Source organism: Lacerta agilis, chromosome 9, assembly GCF_009819535.1.
Source record: "Lacerta agilis isolate rLacAgi1 chromosome 9, rLacAgi1.pri, whole genome shotgun sequence".
Classification (NCBI taxonomy): domain Eukaryota; kingdom Metazoa; phylum Chordata; class Lepidosauria; order Squamata; family Lacertidae; genus Lacerta; species Lacerta agilis.
In genome coordinates this window covers 18175054-18193769 of record NC_046320.1, presented here as the reverse complement: position 1 = coordinate 18193769, position 18716 = coordinate 18175054, and the positions used below count along the sequence as shown (strand labels likewise).

The 18716-nt window shown below is 44.3% G+C and overlaps 1 protein-coding gene and 1 long non-coding RNA gene across 7 annotated transcripts in view; both read left to right on the top strand.

The window, feature by feature from the left end:
• LIMCH1 (LIM and calponin homology domains 1) overlaps positions 1-12055 on the top strand; it is a 48952-nt gene extending 36897 nt beyond the window's left edge. For 3 of the 5 annotated variants that reach the window (XM_033159712.1, XM_033159713.1, XM_033159711.1), the window contains 8 exons: positions 157-262; positions 3030-3058; positions 5031-5114; positions 6962-7054; positions 8969-9073; positions 9618-9754; positions 11087-11205; positions 11897-12055. In XM_033159712.1, the coding sequence (XP_033015603.1) occupies positions 157-262; positions 3030-3058; positions 5031-5114; positions 6962-7054; positions 8969-9073; positions 9618-9754; positions 11087-11205; positions 11897-12024 (801 nt within the window). In that variant the 3' untranslated portion in view covers positions 12025-12055. The remainder of the gene's footprint in view (positions 1-156; positions 263-3029; positions 3059-5030; positions 5115-6961; positions 7055-8968; positions 9074-9617; positions 9755-11086; positions 11206-11896) is intronic. The other 2 variants (XM_033159714.1, XM_033159715.1) reach the window with 2 other exon arrangements.
• A 1703-nt stretch (positions 12056-13758) lies between these two features.
• LOC117052677 lies at positions 13759-18137 on the top strand. Of its 2 annotated transcripts, none has more exons than XR_004427303.1 (4): positions 13759-13863; positions 15207-15315; positions 16700-16802; positions 17747-18137. It is a non-coding gene; the product is annotated as an uncharacterized LOC117052677 (long non-coding RNA). The 2 variants fall into 2 exon arrangements; XR_004427304.1 differs by having other exon boundaries at positions 13760-13872.
• Positions 18138-18716: the final 579 nt, after the last annotated feature.

Here is an 18716-nt window from a genome sequence, read left to right as displayed (position 1 = left end):
GTTAGGCAGAGTATCCTGCTTACCTGATACAGCCTAGACTGTTTAATTAGTGCATCTAAGAAACCCATTGATGGGCAGTGCTAAAAAGGAGGGTCTATATTTTGTATTCTACTTTGTTGTCTTAGAACTGATTCTAGTCTTCAAAAATTGGCCTAGGTAGAGACTTTGGAAGCCCCTGTGCAAGATGGAGGCATCATATTTCCACTTTTGAAGATAATCCCTGAGAGGAGCCAAGTGGTTTTGCAGAATACTGCCCCACAAGGTAAATGAAACAGGAAGTGGGGAGGGAGGAAGAATTAGGGGTGTAGTCTCGGTGTATCCTTCAACATTTGCCAGAGGGGTAGAGGACAAGTCTGTAACATCATACCTTTGCTTTAAAAAAATAAAATTAAAATAGACAAGCTATGGCAGGCCTTTTGACCACACGCACAACCTCTTCATTCCCCTCTCCATGTCAGGAGCAAACAAACCAGGAAGTCTTTCCGTTAACCACAGATTTATTTTTCATCCAAACTGGGGAAACCATGGTTTACAGCTTCAGAACAAGCCTGGATCACAAGACAAGTTTTGAAGTTGGCTTAATACCCTGGCTGGTTCTAAAACTCTTTACGATAGTTTCTGAGTTTGAGGGGGAAACTACGGTTAATTGAGGACTTCTTGGTTTGTTGGTTCACTTGCTTGCCGGCTTTCATGAAGAAAGGAGTTGGTGTGCCTTGTGTCCCCAAGTAGAATTCTCCCATGGTTGGCAATGGCAGAATAAAGCTGAATCACAATGGGATTGTGATCTTCCAGCAGTTTGGGGGCACTGAACCAAGCTCACCCTTGCTCTGGTATTCTTAACTTCTGTTCAGAAGCAGAACAGGCAACCAGAAGTGTGAGGGCTGTCGCTGGAAAAGGCTGATACCTTTTCCTAGGACCGTTCCTTCACTGACAGCAGGAAGGTGGGAGGAGGAGACTTCTGTAAGCTGAAGTACTGGGCGAACAGGGACTGTAGAGTGCCTTCAGACCCTGGACAAGAAGCACCATGGAAACCATTTGTTTATTTATTATTTGTTCAGTCTTCATTCTTCCCCCTTCCGTTTCTCCCATCATTCTGGACCTAAGACGGGCTACGAAATATAAGTAAAGCAGCCAAATCGCAGTCAAAACAATCATGAGAGTAACACATCAAGGATACATGTTGCACTAGGACAGTATTAGTTTTGCCACTTTCTAGTTGCTTTCAAACATGGAATCCTGGAGTTTTCGAGTTGGAAGGGACCCTGAGGGTCACCGAGTCCCATGCAGGCATCTCAAATACATGACAGGTGGCCATCCAACCTCTGCTTAAAAACCTCCAAGGAAGGAGAGTCCACCACCTCTCTGTTCCACTGTCAAAAAGCTCTTACTGTCAGAAGGTGATTCCTGATATTTAAGTTGGAATCTCCTTTCCTATAACTTGAAGCCATTGGTTCAGATTCTGGCCTCCGGGGTGGGAGAAAACAAGCTTGCTCCATCTTCCCTGGGACAGCCCTCGCTTGATCGCCATGGAAAGCTAGAACCAACCAGCCCACTTTAACAAGATTTGTTAATAATCTTCCTGAGTCTCTTGGCTACTCTCTGGTCTCTGCTTTCCTTTCACAGTGTTGTGTCTTTTGTTTTGTCCCCCCCCCCGGCCTGCCATCCACTCTAGAGTCGCCCAACAGCCCCAGCGTTCCGCTTAAGGTTCGGAACTCCTGGCGGCGCTCCCAATTTTTCTCACAGTCAGGTAAAGTGTCGGCCTTGGATGCGGCTGCTTGCCCTCTTGCTACACCGCGTAGGTGTCTTCTAGAACGTCTCCAGAGCTAGTTTCTCTGCCCATCCTCCTTGCTTTCGTAGAGAGTGCCTTTCCCGGCCGTGTAGTTGGCAAAGAGCTCGCCCTTGGTGTATAACAGAGCATGCCGCCATCTACTTTGTAAATTCACTCCGCAATACCGCGAAGCTGTCGAGATCAAAACCGCCTCACCAAAAATTGGTAACTGTGGCACTGGTGTGACACCTTTCCTTTCTCCACATGGCTCAGCGTAGGGGGAAATAGAGCTTAGATACCATGTGGCATTCAGATGTGGCCAAAAAGCAGTAGCTGTTGGTAGCCAGCAGTAGCTTAGAACCTAAAGTTGACTTAATGCTGATGGTCTCCTTTCTCCGTCTGCATAGCGGTTGGTGGAGGGTCTGTCTGTCTGTTTTATCAGGGGGGGTTTCTCTCTCTAAAAAGTTGCAGATTATTAAGGAAGGATTTGTAGAATCTTGATATCTTTTTCTGCATGGATTAATCCAAAAGAGGTCGGCGTCAGGAATTGACAGAACTGGGCAACTGCTAAGCAGGCGACTTACCTGTGACCCTGAGCCCATTGGCCTTGCTATTCATCCCCCTTACCTGCTGTTGCTGTCACCTGTCCTCTCCAAGCTCAGTGAGTGACAGGATCATAGAGAAAGGGCACTTATTCTGCAGCACATTGGGCCTGGGGCAAATAGGGATGGATGGATCAGTCGGTTTCCCGCCTGTGCCAGTTTCTCATGAGTTCATTCACACCTTTGTTCTTTTGCACTTCTCCATCAACATGCACATTTAGAAAGAGAGGGAAAACACTTTTTTGGTATGTCAGTTACCCCGAAATGCTGATTTTTAAATGTACTTCGGCATGTGTCTTGAGCACAGAGTTGCCTTTCAGATTTTGGAGAAGGGTGAAAACTGAAGACCTGCTTAATAGTGTAGGCAGTGTGAAATCCTTAAGCATCCCTAAAAGGGAGAGGGCAAAGGGGGCGGGGGAGGGCTGCAAGGAAGCAAAAGCCCATTCAGGGAGTTGAGGACATTTTGCCCAAGAACCTGACAAAATCTGAGGTTAATGGCTGCAGTTTTAACTTGTCAGTTTTAAATTGTTAGCGTTGGAAACCCTTTCAAGTTTGGAGAGCAGGGTGTAAAAATACATGTAAATAAATGATGCCTTTCATCTGGAAAATAAGCTTACGTTTTGGCATTTTTAATTACAATTCTTCTTCTCTCCATGCAGCTGGCACTGATAACAGTGACAAATCAAATGTAAGTTATGGGTGTTTTTTCCCTCTTGTGAAAAGTATCAAGATTAAGGATACGTGGGGTTTTTTATTTGTTCCCAGACTTAATTGTGAATTACTTATGTGGCTGGCTTGCCCAAGCCTTAAATTACCGTATTTTTCGCTCCATAGGGTGCACCGGACCATAGGGCGCACCTCGTTTTTAGAGGAGGAAACAAGGGGGGGGAAAAATATTTTTCTGGTTTTCCTCCTCTAAAAGCCCTGTTTTTCTGAGGATCAGCTAAAGGTTTTGCAGCTTTTTTGCAAAGGGAGAAAAGCAAAGCTGCTTTTGCAAAGGGGGAAAAGCAAAGAGGAAAAGCCCCATTTTAATGGGGTTCAACTCACATTTCTGCAGCTTCTGAAGGAAAGGGAGCCATTTCTACAGTTTCCAGACAGATAATCTAATCAGCCAGTCACATGTCGCTGGGGAAACAAACAACCTCCCTCTGCAGCACATTCAACAAAGGAGGCCTGGGCAAGGGGGCGGGGCTGAAAGGGAGCCGGGACTCTTTTCTCTCTCCCGATCTCTTACTGATCAGCTGCTTACCAGGGTCCTTTCAACACCCCTTTTTCTCTTTGTAAAATAAAAAGCACTATCTGCTTTTGGCTCCTGGGCAATTCGGCTCCAGGGACCACCATTCGCTCCATAAGACGCACAGATATTTCCCCTTAATTTGTAGGAGGAAAAAAGTGCGTCTTATGGAGCGAAAAATACGGTGATTATTTTCAGCATTTTTCTTCTGTGTGCCTAGAAAGCACAACATTTGGAATGTGTCAGATCAAGAGCTTTCCCCGAGAAAGAAGTAAAACAAAGAAGAGGACTGCTTTCTCCAGCCCTAATTAAGACACGGTTTTTAAAAATATTGTTGATGGCCAAACTACATGCGGCACTCAGTGCATCTTCCCATTTAATAAGCAGTTATTTTAAAAACGCAAATAGGATCAGTGGGAATTAATGGGATCAGGGCATTGTCACCAGTGGGGGGATTCTCACAATACCACCTTCTGAGGAGGAATTTTCCGCAAGGGAGGAAAGGATTATATTTCCCCCTCCGTGCCTGTTCTCACCCTATTATCAGCTGCCTCCCCCCTCCCAACTGAAGCTGTTTACATTTTTAAAAATCTGCACATTAAATGCAAAGGTGCATTTGTATCGATTGGTCCCAGCACTTCTCTCTTGACGTAGACATATATGGGTCCACATCTTGAACAATGGGGCTAGTGGAAATTGCATTCTGGGAATATTTGTCCCCACACTGGTTGCACATGCAGAAGCCAACTTTCATGGGTAGAGCTTTCCTTGTCCCTTACTGGATAGAGATGATGTGTATGTATGAATATATTTGAGGGGTTTCCACTCCCCTCATATTTTCGCCATCTCCACATAGTCCAGTAATTTCAAAGTCGACTCCTCTATCGTTGGTACAGTGGAACCTCGGTTTTCGAGCATCTCGGATGCCGAATGATTCAGAACCCGAACGCCGAAAACCCGGAAGTGAATGCTTCCGTTTTCGAACACGCCTCGGAAGTCGAACAGCTTCCGAGGCGCATTTCTCCATTTTCTGGATGGAATTTGCTGACCGCCCATTGCGCCTCGGTTGTCGAATGTTTCGGAAGTCAAACGGTCTTCCGGAACAGATTACATTCGACAACCGAGGTACCACTCCACTTCTTTCCATTTCTGTGCATACAGAGTTCTGGATGTGGTGGCGGCGTACATAAACAATTTAACCAACTTTTTGGGCACATCTGTCCCTATTATTCCCAAAGGAAATGCTTCAGGCATTTTGGCGTGTGTGTGTTTGTGTGTGTGTGACTATTTTAAACATCCTCTTCAGAATATATTTGGTTTTGTGGTGTGTGTGTTTTAAAGTAATAAACATTGAAATCAGCATGGAACTTCTTGTTTTCTGCTATGTATTCCTAGCCTTTAACAGTATCCATCAACTTTATTTCAGCGTTTTGGTTGCTGGTCTTGGGACCCAGAGGAAGAGCGTAAGCGACAAGAACGATGGCAGCATGAACAGGAGCGTGTGCTTCAGGTACCTCCCATCCTTATTTGTTTATTACATTTGTATCCTACCTGGTTTTTGAGGAGTGTAGTGGCTTCTGAAATTTCTCCCAAGCCTACCTTTCCACAGTTGAGAAAGTTTTCCTTAAAACTTGAGCCACATGTGCTTATTACTCACATCATCCTTTGACTCCCCATTCATCTAGAGACCCTGACTGGCTCCCAGATTTTTCCATGAAAGAGAAAAGCAAACAAAACTCTCAGAAGTGCAACATAGTGGTGTTGATGATACTGTATGCATTTCAAAGACACACATTTTAAAGGCTAGGCATAGGGATGTTGGGAAGCGAATATGCATTGGTACGATTTGAAGGGTTCCTTTTTTAATTCAGAAAATGGGTATTCATTTGGAATGGGTATATTTTTTTTTAGAAAATAATTCCACTCTAGAACAATCAACTACTTGGCTAGTTGTCATCTTCTCCACTTAAGACCTTTATACATTGTTTATCTCATAAGCTGACACAGTTCTTCATCTTTCATTAAAATTTTACTGGCAGCAGTTTATCCTGATTAGATTACTGCCAAAGTCAATATATCTACGAACCTCAGTTAAACTCAGATGCAAACCTAGCCAAATGAAAATGTATATCTCATGTTTCCAAGTACAGTGGATTTTTTGTTAGTTCTCTCTCTCTCTCTCTCTCTCTCTCTCCCCCCTCCCCCCCTTCTCCTTTGTCTTCTGTTTTATGACTGAGAATGGGTTTTGTTTCAGACAGCAATCAAAATTTGATCCGCTGCTAATCAAACATGTCGTAGCCATGCTGCCTTACGATTTGAGATGAATATAAAATTGAAGGTTGAACCAGGGACTGTGAAAAAAATCTTATCTAGCTTAGGGAGATTTCATTTTTAAAAAATTTTTAGTGGATATTTCTAAAAGTTAGATGATTTTCCTTACAGCACTGAGTCTTATCCTTTGCCCACACCAAAAGATGTCATAGAACTACAGCTGATGTTACAGTCATTGGAGGAGGAAGGACTAAGGCACTAAAACTTTGTGAAAAGTAAAGCAGAATATTTCAGTTTTTTCACACCTGAGTACCAACTTTATCACCCACTTCTGCATCTATACTAGCAGCCTCATTCCCACAGTTTCTTGGGAATTCTAAGAAACAAAAAATAAAATAAAATCAGTGCAGTTTTGAAATCAGCAGTTAAAATCAGTGCAATTTTGAAAGGTTCAGTCCCCCATCTTGATTCCAAATAGTAGCCCATTTTATCTGAACATAGACAAAAACCTGCTACTTGATCTCAGGAACCATCACATAAAATTTGTTTACAATGTCATAAGAGATGTCCGAACGCATAGCAAACAGACAAGCAACTTTCTGAAACAAATAGTCAATGTTCACCCTGTATATCCTTTGCCTTTTCTGTTCTTCTCTGTGCCAGTTTTTCTGCTTCCTCCCTTTTTCGTGTTTCTCTTTCCTCAGTGGGTAAGTCAATAAACTTCGTCCCTCATTATGCCATTATAATGTACCTTCCCCCAACTCCCATTCCACATCTTTTAATGCAGGCAAATGCAATGTCAAAAACTGAACCAGGCATTATGGAAGAGGAAGGGTAGCAACCCCTGTGGTTTTTTTTATGTTAAATTTTAAGGTTTTCGAATATCTTTTTTATTGCTTTTTAGCTCTGAAGGAATCCCCCGATTCTAGCGAGTCTTGCTTCTTCCTTTTTTTTTTTACTGATCGAAGAGCAGTTGCATTTCCAAATAAATATTCTTTTGGAGCTCTTCTTTGGACCCAGATGAGGAAACAATTTCCCTCCTCCCATAATTCCCGAGTTAAAAGCTTGTGTTGGAACTCTCTGCAGGAAAGGTATCAGAAAGAGCAGGACAAGTTGAAAGAAGAATGGGAAAAGGCACAAAAGGAAGTTGAAGAGGAGGAGCGCAAATACTATGAGGAGGTACGAAGGCAGAGATGCAGCTTTGATGTGGCTGTACCTATATCATGGTGTAATACAGTGTTTAATTTGCCTTGTCCTTGGGTTGGGTTGTTTTTTGGGGTTGTTGTTTTTTTGGCCAGAATCATGGGGTCCTCAGAAGTCAACTAGTCTTAACTCCTTGCTTAGAGGAGGATCTGCAATACAGGATGCAAGTACAGCGTCCCTGGCAGATGGCTTCTCCATGCCTCTCCAGTGAAGGAGAGCCCACCACTCCTGAGTGTGGGGTGCATTATTACTAGAGCAGTCAAGTACAACATTTTCCTGTTGCCTAGAATGGACACACAGGGGGATGTTGCTCCAGACAGGGAGGACTTCCTGTCATACCTGCTCTGGAGCTTCCTCCCCCTGTGTGTGACCAAATAGATGGGCGTGACCCTAGCTGACCAGATAAAAGGGTTGGCCACGCAACCATCTCTCTCTTGGACTCTCGCTCTCCTGGCTCTTAGCCAGCGCATGGCTCAACCTTCACATAGGATGGAGCCCACAAGCAGAAAGTCTGAGATGTAGCTCAGACTTCTTTTCACTGTAACCACAAGATAAAGCCTGCCTCCAGATCACTGCTGTGAACTGAATGTGAGTAAAACTTTATTCTTACTTTTAAAGAAGACAGTGTGGTGGTGCTGTTATTATTTTAAGCGGGGAATGAAAGGGAAACTTTACAGGAACAAGCCGGACTGGACTGCTTAATTGAAGGATTCTAACAAATCATCAACTTGCTTCCAATAAGTTGCAAAGGGAATGTGCTCTGCTGTTTGCTCACTAGCGTGAGTGAGGAGGGATAATATCAAAACACGATATATCCGCTCCTACCTTCCTCGACATTCCCACACTGAGGCAGTCTGTTCCACCGTTAAACAGCTTTTCCTATTAAGAAGTTTATCCTACAGTTTAGCCTACTTCCCTGGAGTTTCCCAGCCATTGGATCTAGTCCAGCACTTTAGCTGTCCCCCCACCCACCCCACCAAACCTTCTTTTATCCAAGCTAAATATACCAAACTCTTTCAGCGGTTCCACATGGGAAATGGTTTCTGAACCGCTCGTCTTCCTGGTCACCCTCTTCCTAGGCACACTTCAGTTGGCCAATATCCTCCTTCAAATGTGACCCCAGAACTGGCCACATTGCTCCAGATGTAGCTGACCAGCACAGAATAGAGCAGAACTATTACTAATGATCTGGGCACTAGTTTTTTTTTTTTTTTAAAGCAGCGTCATTTATTTCCAAACTGGGTTTTTTGCCAGACTCTCACTATTTTCAGGTGTGTTTCAGTCATATACTGAACAGGTTGTTCAGTTGAAGTTGACTGGGAGGATTTGCACAATGACCCCACTTCCCCGTAAGATCGGTTTTTTTTGCAATAAGGAAAGTGCACTGGGAAGTGTGGAGTTCCAGCACTTGCTTGGATGCTGTGTCATCCAGTCTCCTTGCAAATACATCAGAATGAATCCCCTTACCTTACTTGTAAGCTTCCCAAAGGCATTAGATTGGCTGCTGTTGGAAACAAAATGTTGGGCTATGAGATGGTATATGTACCTTTGTTATCCATGGAAATTTCTCGGTAGCAACAATTTAAAACAAACAAACAAAAAATGCTGGATTATGATGGGATCCAGCCAGGGGAGTTACATCCTTTGTTTTTCTGCCCAATTTTATTTTATTACATTTATTATTAAAACACATTATTTTATAAAATGTCCATTTATATCTGACTTCCAGTCTCTTCCCTGTGCCTCTTCCCTGCATTCCGTTCTTCCCCAGGGAAAAATTGGGAAAGGGCACATTGCAGTCTTATATCGCCTGCTTCCTAATGATGCAGCTGGGTTTTGTTGCCAAACTTTCACCATTTCGTTCTTTCGACATCCTTACCTCTCCTTCAGGAACGCAAGATCATTGAGGACACTGTGGTACCATTCACAGTCACTTCGAGCTCTGCGGAACCCTTGTCCACGTCTTCCTCTGTGACGGATGGAAATGGGACTGTGGTGAGTTCGCTGGTGGAATGAGGGGGGAAATATGGGATGGCAAAAAAGGAGTCAGATCAGGGGGGTGGGGGGTCATCTCTGCTTCATCCAAACTCCGCCAGCACAGCAGTTTGGGGATCTGGTTGCAGTGCCTGCTTTGAAAGCAACATTGAATTAAAAATGCCTTGGGATTTAGCTTTCTCTTCGTGGAAAGAATCTTTGGAAGGCTGAGGTTGAATGTGCGATGGAAGAATTATATAGCTATGCCTGAAATGAGAAGCTGGCCAAACAAGTTCAGATGTTGAGATAGGTGGACTTTGAGGATGATTTGGTGGGGCAGTAGTGTGGCATTGTTCAGTGGGTGAAATCAAATGAAACTATAACACTATGGCACAACGTGTTGGAGGTGAAGAGGTAAAAAGTTTTAAAGACACTCTTTTTATCATCTCTGTCAAATCCTGAAAGTATAATGTACTTTTAAATAGTTTTTTTCCATTTTTTTCTTTGTTAAATAGGCTGTTCTTTTTTAAAAAAAAATGAGTGTCTGTATCTCTATTTTTTGTAGAATATGGCGGACGTGAGCTACTCTGAAGAGGAAGATAAGCAAAAGGAAGATAGTACTCAGAAGAATTTATTTTCTGAGCAAGATGGTGTTCCCTTTTCGAAAAGCAAAGAATATGAACCATGGAAGGAAAATATGAGGTGTGTGAAAGAAATAACATTTTAATGGGGTGTGCCTGCACAGGTGTTTCTTCCAAAAGAATATATGCACAAACCGCTTGAGCCATCCTCCCACTAAGGAAGATACAGAAGTCTTATTTCAGATATGGAAGTTTTATTTTGGATATGACAGAGAATCCCGGAAACAGGAAGCCTGTGATATGTGTGTTTGCCCAATGTCACTGCCCTATCCTAAGATACTCTGCGGACAGGTTGACACATACATGTCTGCCATTAGACAGCTTAATAATAATAATAATAATAATAAATAATTTATTATTATTTATACCCCACTCATCTGGCTGGGTTTCCCCAGCAACTCTGGGTGGCTCCCGACAGAACGTTAAAAACACGATAAAACATCAAACATTAAAAACTTCCCTAAACAGGGCTGCTTTCAGATGTCTTCTAAAAGTCAGGTAGTTGTTTATTTCCTTGACATCTGATGGGAGGCGTTCCACAGGGCAGGCGCCACCACCGAGAAGGCCCTCTGCCTGGTTCCCTGTAACCTCACTTCTCTCAGTGAGGGAACCACCAGAAGGCCCTTGAAGCTGGACCTCAGTGTCCAGGCTGAACGATGAGGGTGGAGACGCTCCTTCAGGTATACTGGACCAAGGCCTTTTAGGGCTTTAAAGGTCAGCACCAGCACTTTGAATTGTGCTCAGAAATGTAGTGGGAGCCAATGTAGGTCTTTCAGGACTGGTGTTCTATGGTCTTGCCTGCCACTCCCAGTCACCAGTCTAGCTGTCGCATTCTGGATTAGTTGTAGTTTCCAAGTCACCTTCATGGAGCGCATTGCAGTAGTCCAAGCGGGAAATAACTAGTGCATGCATCACTCTGGCAAGACAGTCTGCAGGCAGGTAGGATCTCAGCCTGCATATCAGATGGAGCTGGTAGACAGCTGCCCTGGACACAGAATTAACCTGCAGCTCCATGGACAGCTGTGAGTCCAAAATGTGCACCTGGTCCTTCGGGGGAACAGTTACCCCATTCAGGACCAGGGAGTCCCCCGCACCAGCCTGCCCCTTGTCCCCCCAAAACAGTACCTCTGTCTTGTCAGGATTCAACCTGATAACATCACTAGTTGATTTTCATGTACAAAAACAGCTGCCGCCAGGGCTAAGAGTGAACAGATTTTCATATCATCTCAAATTCAATACTTTATCATAGGAAGAGTGTGCTGCCAAAATCAAGGCTACCTGAACCTCCCCAAATGGGTAGCTGTGGCATCATAAAGCTTAATTTGAAATACGATTGTGAAAACGCTTCATATTGTTCCTACCTTTTTATTATGTTTTTTTTTACGTTTATCAGCAATGTAAATAAAGAAGAACATATAGGAACCAGTAAACAGAGAGGAAATGAGCAAGACCCACAGATGTCCAGGACAGAACGTCTGCAGCCCACTGAGATGACTTTGCCACTGTGCCCGGGTACGTGGAGGCTTTTAAAATCTCTTTACAAAACAACAACTCTCTCCTAACTAGTTGAAACTACATTTGCAGTGAAAATAAAATCTACTATTCTCCTTTCTGGTATTGCACGTATTGTTACACTTAGAGGAGGTTGAAAGAATTAAAATACTATGAGTTGTTTTGTGCAGAATCCAACCTCTTTATACAATGTGGAGTTTAAAAGAAAAAGAAAACCACTGCTCAGAAATTATCTTCGGAGAACTTTCAACATAGCCTTCACAATAAGAGTGCTTCCAGACTCTTGTTGCTATTTCCCTTGTGGAATTCAGTCACGTACCATGAAATTCAGCTTCCACGTTTAAAGTGAATTTGGTACATAACAAACGTGCTTGCAAAACAAGCCAGACACCTTGTGATAAGGAAAGTGCGGAGAAATGCTCTGGGTGTGTATGTGAATGACAGTTGCTTCAGGGAACGTCCTGTAACCTCACTGGAAACAAATCACTCGATGAAGAGGTTTTCTGGAAGTGTAAAAGGCTCAAGAAATGACCCTCTCCATGCTCAACAACCGTAGCAATGTAGCTGTATGTCTTTTTCAGGGCTTTATGATGTCTTTTTGGGTGTGTGTGCGTATTCAGAAATGTCCCCTGTCAAACAACCCCTTTATTATGCAAGTGTTTGCCTAATTCGAATCTCTCTCTCTCTCCAGATGTTACGTGGAATCAGCAGTTATTAACTAAACAGAGCCCACGTGTTTCAGACACGAAACAGAAAAACTTTCCGTCGGAACATAATTTAGGTCTGCCGGTCAGGTCCGCAAGAGAAATGGGGAGGTAGGTAACAGAGTTGTAAACGCTTAACAACACACTAACAGGACTGGCTTAAAGGTTTGCCAGTTAAAATTAGAAACTTATTTACAATGATAGGGAATCAAAGTAGAAGGAAAGGTAGATGGGGGGGAATGAGAAATGCGGACGAAAGTATAATTGGAAGTTAGAAAGTCAGTTGGGCTGGGAGGGATGGGGGAAGTCGTTGACTCGAGAGAGTCAGAATATAGGTAATGTAAAGATATGTAAAATCACACTGTGTTTTTTTGAAAATGAAAATGCCAATAAATATAATAATAATAATAATAATAATAATAATAATAATAATAATAATAATAATAATAATAGGAGGTAGGTAACAGAGGTTTCCTTGACTTAATTGGCATAGTATGAGAGCCAGGGGCGAAGGAAGGCGCCATGACACCCGGGGCAGGCGTCGCTACATAGAGTTTATGTGCAGCGTCGCTACGTATGCACTGTATGTAGTGACGCCGCACATGTGCTGTATAGAGGTTTGCCACCGGCACCGCTCCAGCGCCATACGGACGGTGCCGGGATCCCTCTGTCACCGCTACAGCCGCGAACGGAGGGTCCTCTGTTCATGGCTGCAGCCGCAAGCAGAGGATCACGGCAATGTCCATATGGCGCTGGAGTGGCGCCGATGGCAAACCGCTATACAGCACATGTTTGGCGGCGCTACGTACAGCGCATGCGTGCGATGCCACACATGCACTGTACTTAGTGGTTTGCCGCCAGCGCCAGGATCCTCTGCTCGTGGCTGCAGCTGCGAACAGAGGACCCTCCACATGTGGCTACGGTGGCGCGATGGCTGCTCATGCCGCCGTGAGCCAGACATGGAACCCGCAGACATGGAATCCGGGGCATACTGCCCCCCCCCGCCTCCACTGATGAGAGCATACAATCAGCTATGATACCACAGATTGCACTGAGACAGAGACCCCGGGGAAGAGCGAGAGGTTGCCTTAAGTTTTGTGTTTGACCCTTCCCTAAGTGAGAACAACAAGTAAGCAACCCTGGGAAGGGAGTGTGACATCTAGGGGTAGACCGTAGAAAGGATGGGCCATGTGGTAAAATGTTCCTGGATTGTACAACTTCAGAGCGTGGACCAGTGGGGAGAGGAGCATGACATGGCTGGAGCCTCTTGGGCTTGCCGATCAGAAGGTCGGCGGTTCGAATCCCCATGATGGGGTGAGCTCCCGTTGCTCTGCCCCAGCTCCTGCCAACCTAGCAGTTTCAAAGCACACCAGTGCCGGTAGATAAATAGGTACCGCTGCAGCGGGAAGGTATATGGCATTTCCGTGCGCTCTGGTTTCCGTCACGGTGTCCCATTGCACCAGAAGCAGTTTAGTCATGCCTGGCCACGTGACCTGGAAAACTGTCTGTGGGCAAACGCCGCCTCCCTCAGCCTGAAAGTGGAGATGAGCCATTCAGAGTTGCAACTCCCCTGTTTCCATTTGAAGAAACCATGTGCAAGAAGAGTTCGCCACAAGATACCGGGAGAGTGGTTCTTATTCAACCTCCAAAGCCTGCACCAGCCCGCTCAGGCCTGCGGCATGAATCCTCACTCTTGTCAATGCACCAGCCCTGCCTGAGGCAGCAGAATGGCTTCCTAGAGGCTGCTCAGTGCCTGAGGCTCAGTGCCATTTCCTGCCCCCTTAGGATCCCTCCTGACTCTCTGTTGTGGAGCTGGACTTGCACTTCCAAAGCTTCACCAGAGTTGCCTCCTGTTTTGTTTCTGTTTCAGGGCAGGCTGCCGAGAGAGCTCTGGAGCCAGGCGATCATCATCGTCACCCTGTTCTCCTACAACTCAAAGCCAGTCACCCAACAGGTACAAAAGGTCAATAAGGATTTTCACAAGCTAATGAGCTGCTTTACAAAGTTGTCATTTCAGCTAAAACTTCCTAACTGGTGAGCGCAGTTTTGAGGCGTACGAGTGGTGGCATAGATTAAGACGTTCCCAAAAGTATTTTATCACCCTGGAAAATATCTAGGAGCTGCTTCTACAGATAAAGGGAGGTTGTTCGAATGCCATGTGGAGTGGAGGCAAAACATAAAGGAGATAGTTGTCTTAGTGGCAGGATGCAGAAAGTATTGATCTGATGTGTAGAGATCTTTCCTATTCTACCTAATTCAAGAGGGTTCTGGAAGCTTCTCTGTGTGAAAGAAACAAGCAGAAGGTTCATGGTGTTTGGGTTATTCCTTCAGAGAAGCTGAGTGCAGCTGGCTTAAACTCGTTCCCTTATCTCTTTCTGTCATGGTCATGCTGACTATAAAAGGCCAGAAGGAGCCTGAGTTTCACCCTTTCTCTTTCTATCTCTTTTCCTTCTGGTGTGGTGTTCTGTACATAGCATGCTTAGTGTTAAGGTTTAGACTTATTATAAGTTATTGTAAGTTTAAGTTAAGTCTGCTGCAACTGGATCTCTTATGGACAGTGCCAATCCTGAATGTATTGGATTTGTGACCATTATGCTCATTTGCCTTCAGTAGCAGTAAAGCTCTGCTGGATGAAATACAATTGCCTATCGTCTATTTTGGGGGGGAATCCTGCAATGAGTTTAAGTTGTTACTCTGCAAACTATACATCGGAATCAACTCTGGATCAATACTGAGTAGAATTTCAGTGGCACAGGATCCTATCAAACCACCACAAATATGGAGCACATCCACATGGTGCTTGCTTTAGAGGAATAACTCATGCTGTAGCTATGATGATTGTAGTCCTGTGGGTGTCTCAGCCAGAAACAGTTCCTTCTTGTGCCATCCAGTTGACAGAGAACCGAAATGCACTGTGGTGCAGTATGTTCATTGTCCATTGGGCTACTCTGGTGAAGATGTCTCTCTTTTCCAGGAGATGTGCTACCCTTGCCAACCACAGGCAGCCACTGTCCATAATGTCACCTTAGTACAGTGTTTCTCAAAATGTAGGAGAGGAGCCCTACCTTTGGGGTGTGAGAGACCCTCAGCGGCTGAATGCCCTGCTTGGCCATGAATGGTTTGAGCACTCGCTAGGTCCTCAACGCTTTGGCTAGCTGGAGGACAAACCAGCCTTTTCACGGCAGCGGCAGGTTTCCTCCTGTGCCAAACATCAGCTTTGTGAGAGGATTTTCATGGGGTGCACAGCATGGGAGGAAATGTTTAAATCTGGTTTTGTCATTTGTTTATTTCTTTTAGGTCTGTCAGTGGAAAGAAACTCTGCTCTAGCTGTGGACAGCCTCTTGGGAAAGGCGCTGCCATGATTATCGAGACACTCGGTCTTTATTTCCATATTCAGTGCTTCAGGGTAGGATTCCTCAGTAATGTATTCTTCCTAAAGGATGTCCTGCCTATTGTATTTTGCATGGCAACTCCCTTCAGCGCAGTTGGGAGGTTTAGTGCAACTTGCCTTGCAGGCGCTTATACCTTCTGTTTCTTTCTGGTGCTGGATGCTCAGGATGCTGTGCCATCCCGAGCCATCTATGTGGCAAGCTACTACACACAATGCAGCCACTAGAAATCCTCCTGCTTTGATGTCAGGGTTCAGGGAATCTGATCCCTCCCACGGTGGCAGCCAAGAAGCAGATAAACAATAAAAGTTCTTACCAAGCAATTTATTCAATAATTCACAGAGAGCAATGAAAGAAGGCAGTCTCCCTAAGATAATGGCGTTGCTCCAAGTCCCACCCCCTCCGTCTCTCCTATTCTACATCACCCCTGTGTCGGCTAATCTGAGCTTTCTGCCTCTGGGCTCTCTGTTCTAATACCCTCAATGCATGCCTGTTCCTGGGAGAGGGGGTGGTCAGGAATGCTTTCCAAAGACACTGAGCCTGTCAGCTGTCTTTCCCCTGGTGCTTCTTCTTCTTCTTCCTCCTGCTGCTGCTCCTTTCCCAATATTTCCCAGCTTCTCCCCTCTGCAGCCTCTGAACTGTGCCCTTCTGCAAACCACTGTTCTAAATCTATACTGTCCTCCTGTTCTCGGGAATGCTCAGGAGAAGGGGGGCGGGGCAGTCTCCACCTCTTCAGTCCAGCCCCTGACATTTGGAGACAATGTGACGATGTGGTGAGGAACTATGGAAAGAATTTTTCTCTTTTTAACCCAAATAAAGATGTACACCCAGATGGCATATCCACACCACCGACTTAAGCTATCATTTAATTTCTAGGGAATTCTGGGAACAGATAGGGAGTAAGGGAAGGGATATGTCAGAGTGAAAACCCTCACCAAAGTACAGATCCCAGGATTCTTGGTGGATGGGCACCACGACAATTAACCTGGTATAAAAGCAACATAGTTTGGGTATTATTATTATTATTATTATTATTATTATTATTATTATTATTCCCTGCCCATCTGGCTGGGTTTCCCCAGCCACTCTGGGTGGCCTATAGCATATCCCTAGATATCCCAATGAATGTATTATTTAATACAAAATAGAACATTCTTTCCAGTAGCACCTTAGAGACCAACTGAGTTTGTTCTTGGTATGAGCTTTCGTGTGCATGCACACTTCTTCAGATACCAGTGTGCATGCACACGAAAGCTCATACCAAGAACAAACTCAGTTGGTCTCTAAGGTCCTACTGGAAAGAATTTTCTATTTTGTCTCGACTATGGCAGACCAGCACGGCTACCCACCTGTAACTGTATTATTTAACTTTAATTATATCCACTCTTTGTCAATAAATAGTGTGGAATCTGCAAGGGACAACTTGGAGATGCAGCAAGCGGAACAGATGTCCGGATTAGAAGTGGTCTTCTCAACTGCAATGATTGTTACATCAGATCCAGAAGTGAGTACCGGGGACTGGTCTCAACGTGATATTTACTGTGTGTGGGGTTGTTTTTTTTCAACACAGCATACTACATTAGCTTTGCAAATATGCCCAGGGCCTATGCCACCCCACAAAAAGCATTTACTACCTCACTTGCCAACGTATACCGTTTGAGATAAATCATTTGTGGCGCATCAGTTGCCTGAAAGATGTGTGCAAACAAACAAAAGTGCCCTGAGACACTTTACGCAGCCCTCTTGTGCACACTAACTCAGAAGTAAGTCACTTCCACATCCTGAAAGGTAGAGGGCACTGTTGTAATAGTTTCACAGTCCATTTGCACAAGGGAGTTGCACGTTTTTGGCAGGAACTGTCGTAAATATGAAGTGAACAATAGATGAATTATCATTTAGATGTGTGGCTTTAATTATTTCAGCCCCACATTCTCCTTTGACTTTGAATCTAACTGCTATAGCCTGTTCTGCGAAAGGGTGGACAGAAATTAGATGGTGATTTGATGGAAAACCACGTTCCCGTTTCCAGTTGCTGACTACCGCTGAGATTTTTGCAATGCTAAGGAAATGCTGGTGTGCTCACTTAGTGGGGAGCTATGCACAAGAAAGGAGAAGTGGGAGAGGGGTGTGGATCGCTCCTGATCTCTCAACCCTGGTTGAGTAACTGCATAGAAAGCACATCGCTTCTCCCACAGAATCCTGGGAACTGTAGTTTATCCACCTCAGAGCCTCAGTTCCAGCATCTCCTTTAAATGTACACAGCCATATAAGCCTTGGTGGTGCACCGCACCCTCTCTTCGGCTGTTTAAGATTGGAAATACAGAAGGAAGGAGGTCTTAGGATGCTTGTACACAAAAAAAATACATTGCAGTTGTTTTGTTGCTTCCTGACGTGAAGAATGGCATAAGCGCTTTCACTTTTTCTACCTGTTTTTTGTCTTAATTATAGCCGCTGGTCAGCCCACGACTTTGTGACATGGATTTCAGTCTTGTGTGCAAATGTGTTCTCCAAGAAGGATTGTCACTGTTGTTCTGTTCCTGGGGCTGCTTCGGGACAATCACTTGTAAGAGCTTATATCCATGGACTTGATAGCTCTCATCTCATCTTTGCAAGGCTAGCACAAAAGGCTACATCGGCTACTTTCCAATGCAATACATATTCCACCCCCCACCCCACCCCCTTCTTAATTCACTTACATTACATGTATGAAGTTCACTTCTGGACTTTCAGCTCCTTTTCCCCTCTCGCAAGAGCGTGCGTGTTCCATATTATCAGTTACATTTGGTTTCCGAGTCTGCTCTTACGAAAGTAACAAGGAAATAAAGATGCAATAAACCTGTCTTGTTTCTAATACGACTAGGAACTGAGAATGTTAAGTTTACACTACTTTTGTAGATGTTCTATAATATGCCAATGTATAAATCTAATTAGTTGCATTTGAAGAAGAAGAACATTTAAACAGCATGACAGAAAGCAGTTTTTTTCCTGTTTTGTTTCTGAAGTGATAACATTTTTATATATATATATATATACAAAGACACTAGTTTGATCCAAACATCCTGTAATTCTGAAACATTTTACTGTATTACTTTCAGTGGAAGTCAGGAATTGAGTGAGCAAGTTATTGCATGTTCAATCCTACACCCATGGACCTGGAAATAGGACCCACTGAACTCAGTGGGGTTTACTTCTGAGTAGACATGCCTAGGATTGGAGTGACAGTCATGCAATCTGTTGTGTGCATAAAATGATGTTTCTTGTAATAACAAACCATTTTACCGAATGAAGTGTTTTCTCTAAGCTTAAATAATACATGCATTCGAGGTGGTAGAAATACCTAACAGGGATGGTCGACTGGCAGCCCATGAGATGAATCTACTTTCTGAAGCAATTTACCAGCCACTGGTAGCTGTACCCA